Source organism: Solanum stenotomum, chromosome 9, assembly GCF_019186545.1.
Source record: "Solanum stenotomum isolate F172 chromosome 9, ASM1918654v1, whole genome shotgun sequence".
Classification (NCBI taxonomy): domain Eukaryota; kingdom Viridiplantae; phylum Streptophyta; class Magnoliopsida; order Solanales; family Solanaceae; genus Solanum; species Solanum stenotomum.
Genome location: NC_064290.1, coordinates 12,187,979 through 12,203,973, shown reverse-complemented (window position 1 = coordinate 12,203,973; position 15,995 = coordinate 12,187,979). Strand labels below are relative to the sequence as shown.

General features: G+C 34.2%; 2 protein-coding genes across 2 annotated transcripts; both read left to right on the top strand.

Moving 5' to 3' along the window:
- Positions 1–1,028: 1,028 nt before the first annotated feature.
- Positions 1,029–7,925, top strand: LOC125875918 (polyamine oxidase 2-like). The gene is made up of 10 exons (XM_049556983.1): positions 1,029–1,450; positions 2,609–2,724; positions 2,806–2,894; positions 3,014–3,127; positions 3,314–3,401; positions 3,564–3,649; positions 3,756–3,858; positions 5,755–5,852; positions 5,965–6,394; positions 7,227–7,925. Exons 1-10 carry the CDS (start codon positions 1,411–1,413, stop codon positions 7,533–7,535), a joined length of 1,473 nt encoding a protein of 490 aa, XP_049412940.1. The 5' UTR covers positions 1,029–1,410; the 3' UTR covers positions 7,536–7,925.
- Positions 7,926–9,363: 1,438 nt separating this feature from the next.
- LOC125876265 (pentatricopeptide repeat-containing protein At3g59040) lies at positions 9,364–15,995 on the top strand. The gene is made up of 7 exons (XM_049557397.1): positions 9,364–9,520; positions 10,099–10,411; positions 10,549–10,839; positions 13,040–13,288; positions 14,308–14,432; positions 14,978–15,076; positions 15,225–15,995. The coding sequence occupies exons 1-7, from the start codon at positions 9,456–9,458 to the stop codon at positions 15,811–15,813; spliced, it is 1,731 nt and encodes a 576-aa protein (XP_049413354.1). The 5' UTR covers positions 9,364–9,455; the 3' UTR covers positions 15,814–15,995.

The window sequence follows — 15,995 nt, the reverse complement described above, 5'->3', positions numbered from 1 at the left end:
TATCTGTTTGACAAATATAAAAGAATAACTTAAAATAAGTAAAAAATGACTTCAATAAATTTTAAATGACTTAAAAATAAGTCAAAATCAAAAGTAGGTCTCCCCTGTTTTTTATACTACAAGAAAGGTGTAAGACAGAAATAAGTCGATTGCTGCCATTCCGAAAATTTTTTTGACTTAAAAATCATTTAAGTTTGACTTTTCACTTTTAACTTAAAAGTGATACTTTATTTAAACGGACACTAAATCTTTTAATAATAGTATTCAATAGTGCAGAGATTAAAAGTTCATATCTCTCTATCTCTTTATTCTTTATTTAACTTTAAAAAAAATTAAAAAAATCAAAACATTATGTTACTTTATGAATCATTATATTTTTTATGAGTTTCAACAGCAGATATTTTGTATAAGAAATTATAAAAATAATTGTTATTTTGTGTAATAAACTATAAAAATAATTTGGAGATTAATTTTCAACAGCTAGTGTTTTGTTCAAGTCAATGAACAATCACATGGGTTTTCAATCTACTAGTTTTTATCATTTTTGATACATTTTTTTCGTCTATATATAATTAATTAATGTTTATATATAAGTAACTAATAACTAATATAAGAAGAAAAAAAAGGAACATATCTCTAACTATATTTTTTTATCTTAAAATTTTTACGATTTTTTAATTAAAAAAATTGTACTTAATAATATAACACATACACAATAATTTATTTTGTTACGCTACATTTATTAGTAATATACATATATTAATTAACACCAATGAATCACATGTTAGTAAAATCTCCATTTTTTCACCTAAACCTATAACATAGTTTATGTATCAAAATTCAAACTAATAACCAATATGGATTCATGAGATTGTTTTATCTTTGATAAAAAAAATTCAACTTAACATCGAATAAAAAAATTCAAAATAATACCTTTTTAAAAAATAAAAAAGGAAAAATACAGATGGCAAAGATGTGTTTTTTTTGTGTATAAATAAATCCCAAACCACACTTTTTCGTAATGTACAAAGAAGAATCCAATTTGGACTCCATTAACAATCACCAACCAAACACTTGCTTCTCTCTCCTCTCTCTCTCTCTAGAATCTTCTCTTTTCCCCCAATTTTCATCAGAAAAAAATCTCTCTCCGATCATCCCCAATTTGATTTCAGAGGTATTTTTTATCAGAAATTTGTATACGCATGAGCTGCTGTTTGGTCAAGCTGGGGTTCGCTTCAAATTCCAATAATAATCACTTGTTCACTTGTCTTTTGATCTTTCTTCTCCATTATTCACCTAATTCCACTAGTAATAATAATAATTGTGCCAGCAATTCTGTTATACTCAGATTATTATTGAGATTATTGACTTTTAGTTTATTAAATCCACATTTCTCTCGCAATTTATCTCATGGATTCTCAACACAAGAGTAATCGTCAACTCCAAAGAGGTTCGTATCTTTTATTAATGTTTTCTCGATGATTTTTTTACTTGATTCCGTTGTTTTTTTTAGAGTGATAGATTAGATTATGGCGTTTAATTTGAATTTTTATTTTATTCTAGTATTTTGAATTGAATTGAGCTGAATATTTTTGTAGTGTGTGTGGTTATTTTAGATTCTGCAGGGTTTTTAGTATAGAAAACTTAATTTGTTTGTTTTTTTGGGGATTTGTTTTAATATTTCAATTAAGTTTGTATTGTTTGAGTTGGAAATGATCATTGAACTATGATTACGAAATTGTAAATGTTGAACTATGATTACGTAACCCGTTAAATTTTTTATAAAAAAATGTTTAAAGCTTTAGTCTGTTAATTGTGATAAATCATATGGCCGATTTCAATTTTGTTTGGGATGGAGAGATGGAGAGATTTATTGTACATAAAATTAAATAAAATCTTTTGCAGTTTTCAAGTTGCAAAGAATATATTTTTTAGTATACCTGTTATTGTGACGTGGGCTGCTTTTGTTTTTTATAATCAAACACTTTTTGGCTACTAAGTATGCTAAAAAATGCCCACCGAAAGGTATAAGGGACCCTCTAAAAATCTTTTATTGGCTACTTTTGATCTCGCTTACATCTTGATAACTTTTGCTTTAGTTGGATAATTATAATTAGGCAAATTGATATGACGTCAATTTTCGGTCTGCTATATTGGTTCTCTACGAGTTGACTAATGAAGAATAAATTACTTTAATCTGCTGCCGTTTCGATTTTACTGGACTATGAAGGACCATTGGTGTCCTTCAAGTTATATTTTGTTCTTTTAACAAAATGACCCTTTGTGATCTAAATCCTGATTCCCGGAGCATCTGATCATTGTGAGATTTATCTAATCCCACTTTTAAATGTGATTGTTACTCCTGGTATGGAATTTTAGTCTTTTATCCTAAGAAGCACATTAATATATTTAGATCGTATAACAAACAGCAAACAATATGGTTAAGCTTTTATTTGGAGGATTTGTATGCCACTTTATCACTTTTTGAGTCATTCGCCGTTTATTTAATGACCTCAAATATGTATGGTTGCCTAATTACAGGTTTCTTGCTGTCTTCTCTGTTACTTTAGCAACTTTTCTGACTCAGTTTTTTGGTTTTGTCTTCTAGCTCCTTGCTTCTCAAGTGCTGGGCAGAGGGCTGAGGCTTCACCATCTGTCATTGTGATTGGTGGGGGAATTGCTGGCCTTGCAGCTGCTCGGGCGCTTTATGATGCATCATTTCAGGTATGCATGTAGAGCTTGTCTTCACTTGGTTGGCATAAGTGGTGATGTTTATGTTTAACTAAGATAAGTATTTTTCTGTAGGTGGTTGTTTTGGAATCACGAGATAGGATTGGAGGCCGTGTTCACACTGACTACTCGTTTGGTTTTCCTGTTGACTTGGGTGCATCTTGGTAATGACTTCTACTCTTGCTTTTGCTTTACAACCAAGACTTTCCTTTTTATTAACGAAATTAAGTTCAACCTCTTTGCTTGCTTTGGAAATTAATTGGCTGTTTGCTGATTGTTTTAGGTTGCATGGTGTCTGCAAAGAGAATCCTCTGGCACCTCTCATTGGAAGACTAGGACTCCCTCTCTATCGTACAAGTGGTGACAATTCTGTGTTGTATGACCATGATCTAGAGAGGTTTGTATTTCATGCCCTTCTTAGTTCTTATCTCTCACATGCGAGTTTTTCTTAATGTACAGCTGATTCTCACACAAATACTTGTACTAATATACATCTAAGTTTGGTTATATTATTGATTGCATAACTATTTCCCTGACCTTGTTAAGAAACGCATACTCATTTCACCTGGCTTTAATTCTTCAGTTATGCTCTTTTTGACATGGATGGTAATCAAGTTCCCCAAGACTTAGTGACTAAGGTTGGCGAAACATTTGAGAGCATTTTGAAAGAGGCATGTTCTCTCTCTCCCCTCTTTCCCTCTATTGCCGCACCTTCATTTCTTTGATCTTTGAATTGTTGAAGATAATTTCCTTCTTCAATGTTTGTTACATGTCTTTAAAATTTGTGATGCTATGGATATTTTCTGATGAGAGCTGATTCACTTTTGTTGCAGACTGATAGAATTAGACAAGAATTCAGCGAAGACATGTCTATTGGTCGCGCTATATCAATGGCTTTTGATAGGAGACCCGACTTGAGGTACCATTTAGTATTGCTTTATTGATATACTGATCTCCTCCCCCTAAACTTAACTGAAAGGATTAAGAAAAGTACCACTTCTGCTAAGTGACTTTTTTTGTTACAGGCTCGATGGCATTGCTCATAAGGTGTTGCAGTGGTACCTTTGCAGAATGGAAGGCTGGTTTGCTGCAGATGCTGATTCCATCTCACTCAAGTACTGGGACCAGGTAGATTTCTTTGCCCCCTTTTAGGATTAAGAAGATGCTTATATCTAACAGAGCATTACTTGCAGAGACCACTGGTTAACTAGGTTAATATATAGAAATGTTCTTGATGTAGTAAAACAGTTTGTTCAGAAAGAGTGCGACATATCTTCCTTTTTTGCATATGGATTTTATCATCTATGACATATGTTCGCAAAGCTCATTAGAAATGATATCATTGGATGAAGAAAGAAGCACCTTGATGATGATATAGGATAGACATTGGATTTGATATTAGTGAACATAATAGTTGGCAAAGATTGAATATCATTAGGGTAGTAAAAGCCAATGTTAACAACAATAATTTCAGGTTCTATTCTGGTAACTGACTGTCAAAAATAATGTCTGCCATGTTGATGCATAATGTTAGTTCTGCCGTTTTCGCAAGATTTCAGCTCAAAAATGTGTTGTATTTGCTTGTTTAATATCTTAAATTTTTTATCAGTAGTAGGAGCAAATTAAGTATGAGGATTACCCTTCTTGGTATAAAGCCTAGCACCCATTGTCGCATCTTTACCCAATACAGATATGCTGTAACTCCCAATATGCAACCTTGTATGCCCTACACCTCTTTTGGTTATGGCGCCATCAAACTGGTAAACCCTGGTCTGACATTAGCTTATGTATGAAGACTATTATCGCTTTGACCAAATAAGGACCAATTTACTTAAGATTAACTTGTGATAATAGATTTATTACTACCTAAGTATCTTCATTTTGAAAAAAGGGGTTCCGTTGTACCTCGATTGTGGTCACTGGTCAGTACATACTCGTATAATTTAACCATTATAAATTTACTGTCAATCTCTTCCTTTGCTTAGATCCCCTATATCCAACATGTGTCTGTGAGTAGGAGGATAATGATACTTAATAATGCATACAGATAGTAGGTGAGAGTCATTTCGTTGTACGACCAATAGCTTTTCTCGTATCTCCAGGTTCTAGTTTGTATTTCTGTTGTTATGAGAAGTTTGACATATATGTCTGTGTATATATATAGAATGAATCTTCCTACTTGGTATCGTGTTGATCGGTTAAAATGTAAAACCCATTATTTGAACGAGTCTTCCTAAATTTAGAGATACTACACTTAGGGATGACAATGGGGAGCTTAACCCATAAAATTATTAATCCGCCCTACCCCTCCCCGCATAACTATTTTTTTCATTTTCAACCTGCCCCACCCCGCCTCGCATAGACCCACCCCGCATGAACCTGCCCCGCATATTTTTTTTTAATATTTTCTTTTTCTAGTTAAGTTTGATACAAAAAATAAAATTCATAAGAATAAATTCATTTTTTCATTAAGTTGTATTAATTTAATAGGATAGTGACTTAAAAATTTGTTTGTTAGAGGTCAATCGGGAAACATGTAAGAAATTGTATTATTTTTTATTGAACCATTTTCATTTACTATCTTGAATTTTTGAGTAGCTTTAAAGAAAGTATCTTAAGAAATAATGCTCTATCACTCTTATAATATGTAAAAAAATAAAATAAAGTTTGAACCCACATAAAATCATATATACCCGCAACACGCCCCGCCCCGCATTAATTTTAAAAAAACCCACTTCAACCCGCCCTGCATAGCCTTAAACCCACCTTGCCCCGCCCCATTGCCATCCCTAACTACACTAAGCAAAACTCAGATCTTGTAACCTGTGTCAAAAGTAACCTTAATGCAAGATGTCTAAGGTTCTGGAAGATAAAAATGTTTTTTCTTGTGTTATAGATATATCCGTATTTTTATGCTTGTATCAATAGATAAAAGGAGAAGGTCATACAAATTCCTGTTCAGTCTCCTGTCCCAGCAAACATTACTATAGATAAGTCTTACCCATTCAGTTTTGTGATATACAGGAAGAATTGCTTCCTGGTGGGCATGGTCTTATGGTTCGGGGGTATCGTCCTGTCATCAACACACTAGCAAAAGGGCTTGACATTCGCGTAGATCACAGGTAAGAGAAACCTACCTCTTGACATCTCTGTTTCTGCACCTCCTCCTCTCTAAAAGAAAAGGGAAAAAACAGTCTTGAATGATTAATTTGTTGTTTCTGCAACCTTTCTCAGGGTTACACAAGTAGTAAGACGTTATAATGGAGTGAAAGTGACTGTTGAGGATGGGAGAACTTTTGTAGCTGATGCTGCCGTTGTTGCTGTTCCTCTTGGTGTTTTAAAATCGAACCGGATCAAGTTTGAACCCAGATTACCTGAATGGAAGGAGGCTGCCATCAATGAACTAGGTGTAGGGATTGAAAACAAGATTATTCTGCACTTTGAAAAGGTTTTTTGGCCAAATGTTGAGTTCTTGGGGGTAGTTGCTCAGAGCTCATATGAATGTAGTTACTTTTTGAATCTTCACAAGGCCACTGGCCATCCTGTCCTAGTTTATATGCCTGCGGGGCAGCTAGCCCGTGACATGGAGAAACTATCAGATGAGGATGCTGCCAATTTTGCTTTTAAGCAACTTCAGAGGATTCTTCCCAATGCGACTACTCCGGTAATGTTGCAATTCCTCTGTACTCCCGTTTTTTAATTTCTAATCTCGGGACAAGTGCGCTGCATGTGTACCTAATGTTAATCAATATAAATATTTTAAAATAATACAAATAATATTAGAATAAGTATGCGATGGTTACACAAAATTGAAGGGAAAAAAATGCAAGTGCAAACTAATGAGCTATTAGCATTATAGCATATTTGAATGATATCTTACATATTTGAGTGTACACTACCCAACGACATACAACTTAGTTGCTCAAGAGAGCCAGAAGAGATAAGCAATTGCAGGAATCCATTTAAATCGAAATCATATATAAATATATATATATATATATATATATATATATAAATTGAATGTTCACTGAAACAGAGGAGATGAGGCTTTAAAGGAGAACTACTTTTTGAGAATGAACCAAATGTATTAATCCTCCACCATTAAGCATTAGGGATTAGTGGATACAATCGCTCTCCATTGTCTCCTGTTTCAACTCTTCAGTTTCCGCAGGACCTTTCATTGCATTCAACTATCACTTTTTAGTATGATATATATATATATATGATTATTGTTTCACGGAAACCTAGTAAGGATCACTTGAAATGTTTTTTTCCTAAAAATATTTGAGTTTTCTGCTATTTCCAATCTTGACTTCTGGAAATCAGTTGAACCTTTTCAAGAGATTGCATTTGGTTAGCTTGAGCTACTGTTAGCTGATTGGTTTGTTACAGGAGAAAGAGAACTACTCTAGGAAGCAAATATTGTCTGTGTCTTGCTTTCATTATGTAATGATACTCACATAGCTAACTATCTTTTCCCCCTGGCCTTTCTGCAGATCCAACATCTTGTTTCTCATTGGGGTACAGATGTAAACTCACTCGGATCCTACAGCTACGATGCAGTAGGGAAGCCTCATGAGTTCTATGAAAGGCTGAGGATACCGGTGGATAACATATTTTTTGCTGGGGAGGCGACGAGTATGGATTACCCAGGTTCTGTGCATGGTGCATATTCAACAGGACTAATGGCTGCTGAGGACTGCAGGATGCGTGTCCTAGAGCGGTACGGAGAGGTGGATCTGTTCCAGCCAGTCATGGGTGAGGACACTCCTGTTGCTGTCCCCTTATTGATCTCCCGTATGTAACTAATTTAGTTCCCAATTATATATGTATAGACACAGTATTTAAGTGTCATATGGGAGTGGCTTAACACATCATGTGCTGACTGCTTAGTGAAAATTGTGGAAGCCACAAGGTTCCTCAATGAATGATCAAGCGTTAGCGCATGTGTATAGTCAACTGTATGCAGTGTTTATGGCATTTCTAAGTTGAACTAGGAGACAAGGTCTGCTAATATGTACGATGATGCAGCTGTGGAAGTCACCTGTGGAGATAGGGTCAGACTTGTTACATCTGCAAATCGCGGTCTTTTAATTGCATCTTTCAGTTTAACAGCTATTAGCTAATGTGTGTAACATGAACTATGGTTGTATAAGACGATGTGTGTTTATCTAAGACAATTTATTCTCATTTGACATCATTTTAGTAGTTGAATTCTTCAGTATTATGCATTATATATTTGGTTAAAGGAAGTGAAAATATATCATCCATGGAGCTCTGCAAGTTGAAATTGTCAACTTTGCTAAACACCCTTCAATTTTAAGATTGTATTAAGAGAATCGATTAGTCCGTATCCATTCCAGTGTACTTATATGGTAAGTTTAAGCTCTAATCTAAATAATTAGATACTAATGAGTATGAAATATGTCCACCTTTGTCCTTATGGGCTATAGTTTGGTTCGATTTTGAGTTAAAAAATGAGACGAAGTTAGGTATTTTCGCAAAATATAAAGGTAAATCCGGACTTTATCCATTCTAAATTTAATGCTGTTAGTGTGAATTTTCATTTATACGCGCAGAAATTTTACTTTAAAATTGGCCAAGTACGTAGACAGTTTAACTTGCCCGCAATTCTTATTTTCGCACTCTATATCTCAATCTTATTTCATATTAATCTTTCAAATTTATTTTTTCTGTACCATTAAAATGCAAAACATTATTTTTTATGATTTTTTTATTTTTTGTTTATGCTTTTTAACGGCAGTTTTGCATTTTAAAATTGATGTTTTTCTGTTAAATTTTGTAAAAAAAATAAAATAAAAATTGACGGTCAACCATTTAGTTTTTTAAAATAAGAATTTCTTTTTGAGATTTTCTTTGTATTTTTACATGTAACCGATGAAGCTGCATCAATTTTTTTTCTTATAAAACGTGCCTCAATTTTAATTAAAACCCATCTAATTATTTTTTAAAACAATTTGATTCCCCTCCCACATAATTTACCCACGTAATTTCACCATCTTTAAAATCAAGTAAAATAATTAAAACGAGTTTTTTTAATTAGAAACAAATATTTAAAATTGAAATGGGTTTTCTTAATTTAGTTTTATGTCACCCCATGCCCACTTATTTATTTAAAAATATCCTTAGATTAATCTTTTTGACCTATTTTTACCCTTATAACTTACATTTTTTAGAAAATTATTAATGAGCCCCATTCATATCCACAAAATCCCTTAAACCCAATTAATTTAAAGACCCATCAATGGGTTTATATGAATTGGGGTGCGTCAAGAAAATCTAATACGTTAGAAATTTAATTTTATTCAATAGGAAAATGTCATATAATAAAAAAATAATATATATTTTTTTAAAAAAAAGAAGATTATTATTTTTAAAGATAAAAGTAAGGTCAAAAAAATGAATTGAGAATTATTTTTAGTTAAATAAATAAATAAGGGATATATTTAAACTTGTCGAATATTTTTTACCCTTTTCTGTTTAAAGTAAGTAGTAAATTAGTAGACAGAAAGAGAGTATATATTTAAACTTGGATAATACTGAATTATATTTGACCGTTTTCTGAAATTTAAAACTAAACAGTATTATGTGCTTAGCTTTAAAAAGTAGGATAAATAAAATGAGAAGAAATATCCCTTCAACTCTATGAGAATGAGCATTGGAGTCTTGTAGTGCAGTGAAGGTGAAGGGGAACCAAATTGTAAATGCCTCAAACAATGATGATTTTCCTCAAACCATTCATTTCTCCTTCATCTTCTTCTCTCTGGAGGTATGCTTTTTCTTATTATTTACTCATTTCTCTCTTGTGGGGGCTGCTTCATGTTGTAAAATCTTATATGTACTAAAGGGTTTATTGGGTCACCAATTTGGGAATTTTCTTATTTCAAAAGGGTCCAAGCTGGGTGTTTGAGAAAATTGAATATCCCCTGTTGTTGTTTCTTTTAATTCTGGGCCTTATTTGTTTGCTATTTAGAATTGGATTTGTATGAAATAGTTGAGAAATGTTAAATTTACCAAAAAAATCTTATCTTTCAAGAATTATTGGATAAAAGGTTTGATTTTGTCTTACTTTTAGTTGTTAACAGTGTGCGCTGACCCTATCCAACCTCTGCCAAGTTATGGCTCTATTGAACTAAGATAGCTGTGTTAAGTGGTTCTTGAATCTTATACCTGATTCTTTTAGCTGTTACCCTTTATTTTTACTGCAAAGAAACGTAAGATTTTTGCAGTTTGTGCAATTTTGGTACATATATGACAATATTGGACTTAAAGGGCTTTCTTTGGATTTCAGTTTTAATTCCATGTTATGAAGTTGTGCTTAGCAAAACACCGTCATTTCTAATGCAGTAAATCAAATAGTGGTGAGAATTCATTGAATACAAATGTTAAAATATGTAAAAGAGCTGAAGTGGTGTGTCAAGGCATGCTGACGCCGAGAAAGTTCATGCAGAAGAGGAGGAAAGTAGAGGTTTTCAAGAGTGCTGAGGATGAAGCAGACCAGAAAAACTGGAGAAAGATGATGAATGAAATTGAAGAAGCTGGTTCTGCTGTTTCAGTGCTGAGAACCCAGAGGGACAAGAACCAGGCTCTTCCAAAGAACCTTGTTCTTGGAAGCTTGGTTAGATTTAAGCAGCTTAAGAAGTGGAACCTTGTTTGTGAGGTTTGGACTCTTCTCTCTAGCATGTCGTTTAAGGTTTTACTTCAGCTGTCTTCCTTTATGCAGACTATAGCCAATACTCAGCTATTCATACTTTGCTTCTTGATTCCTTTTAGTCTAATCTGTTGTTTCCGTTGTAGATTCTTGAATGGCTTCGAACTCAGAATTGGTGGGATTTTAATGAGATGGACTTTCTGATGCTTATTACGGCCTACGGGAAGCAAGGGGACTTCAGTAAAGCTGAAAGGATTTTAGGCTACATGAATAAGAAGGGCTATCCTGCCAATGTGATATCTCACACTGCTCTGATGGAGGCATATGGAAAAGGAGGTCAGTACGCCAAGGCAGAAGCGATATTTCGGAGAATGCAAACTTCAGGCCCTGAACCTTCTGCTATTACATATCAAATCATTCTCAAAATCTTTGTTGAGGTAATGTAGCAAACTATACAATGGAAGTAGTTAGACTTAGGAGCTCAATTATTAAAGATATAAGAAGTCGAATGACAATGGCTGAACATAACTATGAAATTTTATATGCACTACTGTAAAACTAAAATTTACTTGTCAATTGAATTGAGCATGTTGTGTGACTCGGTTAGGCTATTATAATTTGGTTTATTGATTCATCCAACTTTTAGAACAAATAACTCGGAGAAGACTTCGAGTGTGAAGTTGTAAAGACTGATGACTTGCTGTGGTGGAAAAGAACATTTGTACCATACATTGGCTGGCATGATGCTTCGCTTTGGAATGACAAAATCATGATTTTCATGTGCAAGATAGATCCAGTATCTTGCAGCCAAGACTACATAATGGAATTGGATTAATAACGATTGCTGCAATCTTAAAATGGAAAATTGCTTGATATTTATTTAATAGGCAAAAGGTCCATCTGTAAGTTCCGCGACCATTATCTGGTAGAATGAGAAGAAAAACTTGATAAAATGGAAGAATAGAGAATTAATTGCTGACTGATCAGATGGGATGTGTTATTCTTTAACATCCTGTGAGATGAGTGTTGGTAATGATTCTGAGAAGATCTGTTCATCTGGCTGAAGCTCAAGATCAAGATTGTTAATAATATTCTTACATTATTTGTTAAAAAATGACCATTAACGATATTTCTGTATGAATCTTTAGACCTAAGATTTTGATCTGGACATTTTATTTATGTCAAATAGACTAATCCAGAGGAGTTGATTTAGCAGTTCAAAGAAACACTTCGAGATGCAGATGTTGACTAGACTTTTTTGTGTCTTATGCTTCTCCATATCCTCAAGTAAGGATGTTTAACAATGACAGTACTAATTAGAGGAAAGAGAAACAAAAGGTCCCATAATAGAGCATTTTTTGTTTACTTCCTCAGGCTTTCTGCTTTTCGAAAAATCCCACCCTTCTTCTGAACAATATCTGAAGATTCTAGTCTTTCTAAATCTGTTGATTATATAGTCAATGACTCTTGTTGTTTGTTCCCTTGCCAAAACTTACCTAGTTACTAGTCATTTATTTAAATGGAATTGGTTAGTAGGTGCAAACAATGTCATGATTGAAAGTGATAAAAGGGGATGATGTAGACCTTGTTTACCATTACCATATGATACATACTTTTATGGCCAACCAAGTATTCCAAGGAAAAGAGAAGTGATCAAACGAAAGTTTATTAATTGATGGATTTCCTTAAGTTACAGGGCGTTGACAAAGATCATCAAAGAAATCTTTTCAAAGAGTATCTACTGAAATAAGATGAAGTGTCATGCAGGCAATCGGTACTTAGTAGTGGTAGCAGTAGTTATACTTAGCAGGTTCGACAATAAGGTTCCATACCAAAAGCACCCAAAATCTTGATTTTGTTTCTCCAATTATTCAAATTAATTGTTGTCTTTTTATTGATAAAATTTTTTTGTTGTATACAATCTTCTTTTATCTTTGTTTTTCTTGGGTAATTGAAACTAGTTGTCGGATGTTTTTCCCTTATCTGAATTTTTAAGTTCAGATTTTGATAGTGGGTAATATGAAGCCTTGTGTAGTTTAAAGTTTATCAATTTTCTAGATGTAATTAATTGTGGAGGGAAAAAGATAGTTTTAAAACCACTACACCAAGTCAAACTGAAATGGTGCCTCCAAAACAAACCAAAAGTAATTATTTCTGAAACCTTTGTGTGGTTTTGAATAGCTGATGCTGGTTTGGTACTAGAATAAAGGAAAAGGTTGACTGAACTGAACCTGAGCACCCTTCATGCTTAATGAGGAATAAGAAATCAAGAAGATTGAGAAAATGTAGTAGCGAATGACGTTTCTTTGATAACTGTAGAATCTTACTCCGCTCTCAATCTAAGATTGGTTGTGGTTTTACAGCATTCTATTTTTGGAGGAACCATATCTGCGAATGTCAAAGGATTATTAACCGGGAATAAAAACAGGCAACGATATATAAGAAAGAAGTAGTTCTACAGGCAGTGTTTATGTGGGGTAAAAAAATCTTTAGATTAACTCAAGAATCCGAGGAAAAAAAAATTGATTCTCTAGTTCCTTTATTCATTTATATAAAGTTCCTCGGTCCATGTGAATTTCTGTGCCTAGACTGGTTTATGTAAGTTTAAGTATCTTGCTAATGAAGGAGTTAATGCAGGGTGACAAATTTAATGAAGCTCAAGAAGTCTTTGAAGCCCTTATGGATATGGATGCACCTCCTCTAAAACCAGACCAGAAAATGTTCCACATGATGATCTATATGTATAAGAAGGCAGGAAAATATGAAAAAGCCCGTCATCTATTTTCTTTGATGGCCGAGCGAGGAATTCCACAAAATACAGTTACTTACAACAGTTTGATGTCATTTGAGACCAACTATAAGGAGGTTGCAAACATTTATGATCAGGTAAATTGCAAATTATTTATAGGTTCTGCTTTATTTGGGAAATGATCATTAGGTATGCTGGAACAACTCCTTAAGTGCTCGATGTGTTGCTTCCTATCAAGAAAATGTATTTATGCTATTATAGGTTTTGTTCCCTCAGCAGTTAGCATTAGTTTTCTGTATTAGTCCCTAATGCAATAGTATTACAGTGCATTTTAAATTTGAAATATTAGAGGTCTTTTAAGAACGTCAAATTCTTGCTAATTTCTTATAAGGTTTTGACACTTCATGTTTCTGTGTCACAGATAGTTTATTGTAACTTATTTTATTCAAGAATTTATTGAATTGATTTTTTTTTATTTTTTTTGGTTTCCCATCCGGTGTCTGATACCCACATTGGAGCCCGACTAAATCCGGATTCGTACCGGGAAGTCCCACATTGGGGGGTAAAGCGCTACCTAACAAAGGCGACTCCGTACCCAAGGGGACTCAAACCCGAGACCTCTTGGTTAAGGATGAAGAATTGGTTTGTTGTTAACATATTTGATTCAAGAACCTATTGACAATAAAATTAACCTGCAGGGGCTTAAGCCCATTGCAGAATTTTGACCAAAAAGCTACCCCTTTATAGACATATTTCACTGGACAATTCCTAAGTTTGCTGGACTTGAGATCTTTATTTACAAAATTATCTGTAGTATTAGATTTGTCTGTTTCAGTTGTGATTTCATGTTTGGTTTTGAAAATCACGGGCACATGGAATGGCTTCATAAATTTGCACATCTGTTCAGCTTTATCGACACAGGCAGTTTTACATTTGGTTAATCACTTCTGTGCTTTTAGTTTTGTGATGTGTTACCTGAACCAGGGGTCTTTGGAAACAGCCTCTCTACCTCCATGAGGCAGGGGTAAGGTCTATGTGCACTCTACCCTCCTTAGACTCCACCTGTGGAATTACACTGCGTATGTTATTGTTGTTGCTTTTAGTTTTGTATATATAGAAATTTGATTAACATTTTGAAGCGTATGCCTAATTTTAGATGCAAAGAGCTGGTCTTCGACCTGATGTTGTTAGCTATGCACTGCTCATTAGTGCATATGGAAAGGCTAGAAGAGAAGAGGAGGCACTAGCTGTTTTTGAGGAAATGCTTGATGCTGGTGTCAGGTATTGAGTTCTTTACACTACTGAATATCCAAGAATTTTTTACATCATTTTCCTCTCCTACAGCTTCCTTCTTTCCTATACCAAAAGTAGATACTCTGCATCAAAACATGATTCTCTGCATGAGACACCCAGGCAGCTATTCAAATAGGATCAGTTCATTGTGATCTTTCAATCATATGGAACTAATTGCTCATGACCAGTTACTTACCAGCATGTTTAACATATCTTATCCATTTTCCTCCTAGTGATTGGAAGGAAATCACATTAAAAGATGAGACCCATTCTATCTCCAGAGTGCACTTTTCAGAAAGAAAACCAATTAACTTTCTTGCTTACATTTAAGCTTTGACTGAAACTTAATCATCTGGTAGAAGAGATGTGTTTAAGCCAGGTGCTTAGTGATTTAGTAGCTCAAGTTCAGACACATATATGTTCTCTGTCTTCATGCCAGATGACGTTATATTTCTATGGATGCTTTGTAGCCAGTCACAGTGTTTTCGTATCCTTTAATTACAAGGGTTATATGAGGGCACCTCTTTTTTCAGGCCAACACAAAAGTCTTACAATATCTTGCTAGATGCATTTGCTATCTCAGGAATGGTAGAACAGGCCCGGACTGTCTTCAAAAGCATGCGTAGAGACAGGTGATGTGTTGTTTACATTTCCATGAAGACTTCTTTTAACTTTACTATTTGTATTTATTCAAAAACTTCTATGTGTTGTTTTTCGGCACTAGAGGTCTGACCAAGGAGTCCTCCAAGTAGACTTTTGATTTTCCGTCTTTCCTTGCAGATGTAGCCCTGACCTTTGCTCATACACAACAATGCTATCAGCTTATATTAATGCATCAGATATGGAAGGTGCAGAGAAATTTTTCAGAAGAATAAAGCAAGATGGATTGGAGCCCAATGTTGTTACATATGGCACACTGATTAAGGGATATGCAAAAACAAATGACCTCGAAAAGATGATGGAGAAATATGAAGAAATGCGGGTCCATGGTATCAAGGCTAACCAAACTATCTTCACTACAATCATGGACGCGTATGGCAGGAATAAGGATTTTGGCAGTGCCGTTGCTTGGTTCAATGAAATGGCATCTTCCGGGGTCTCTCCTGATCAAAAAGCAAAGAACATTCTCTTGTCCTTGGCAAAAACATCAGAAGAACAGATGGAAGCTAAGCAGATCACAGGATGTGCCAACGAGCTGATAGTCGACAGTATTCCCAGTGACATCAATGATAATGATGAAAACGAGTATGACGATGATGATGGAAGTGGTGGTGATGATGATGACGACCTTGATGAAAAAGAGAGCATTCTGTCAGGAGAAAAATTGGATAAACTGATAATTAGTGGTAGTGCTGCATCTCAGACATAAGAAAGTAATGCAAAATGAAGCTAGAAATTTTGTAAATCTTAATAGTCTTGTTAGTTTATAGTACTATTATTCTTCTCTACCCTTTTGTATTGTATCTTAGAAAGTAAAAATGTGAAACTCCAGAAAATGAATTTTGGCTTTGAAAATCAAGCAATGTTCAGCTAAAGGTTTTCAATATCATG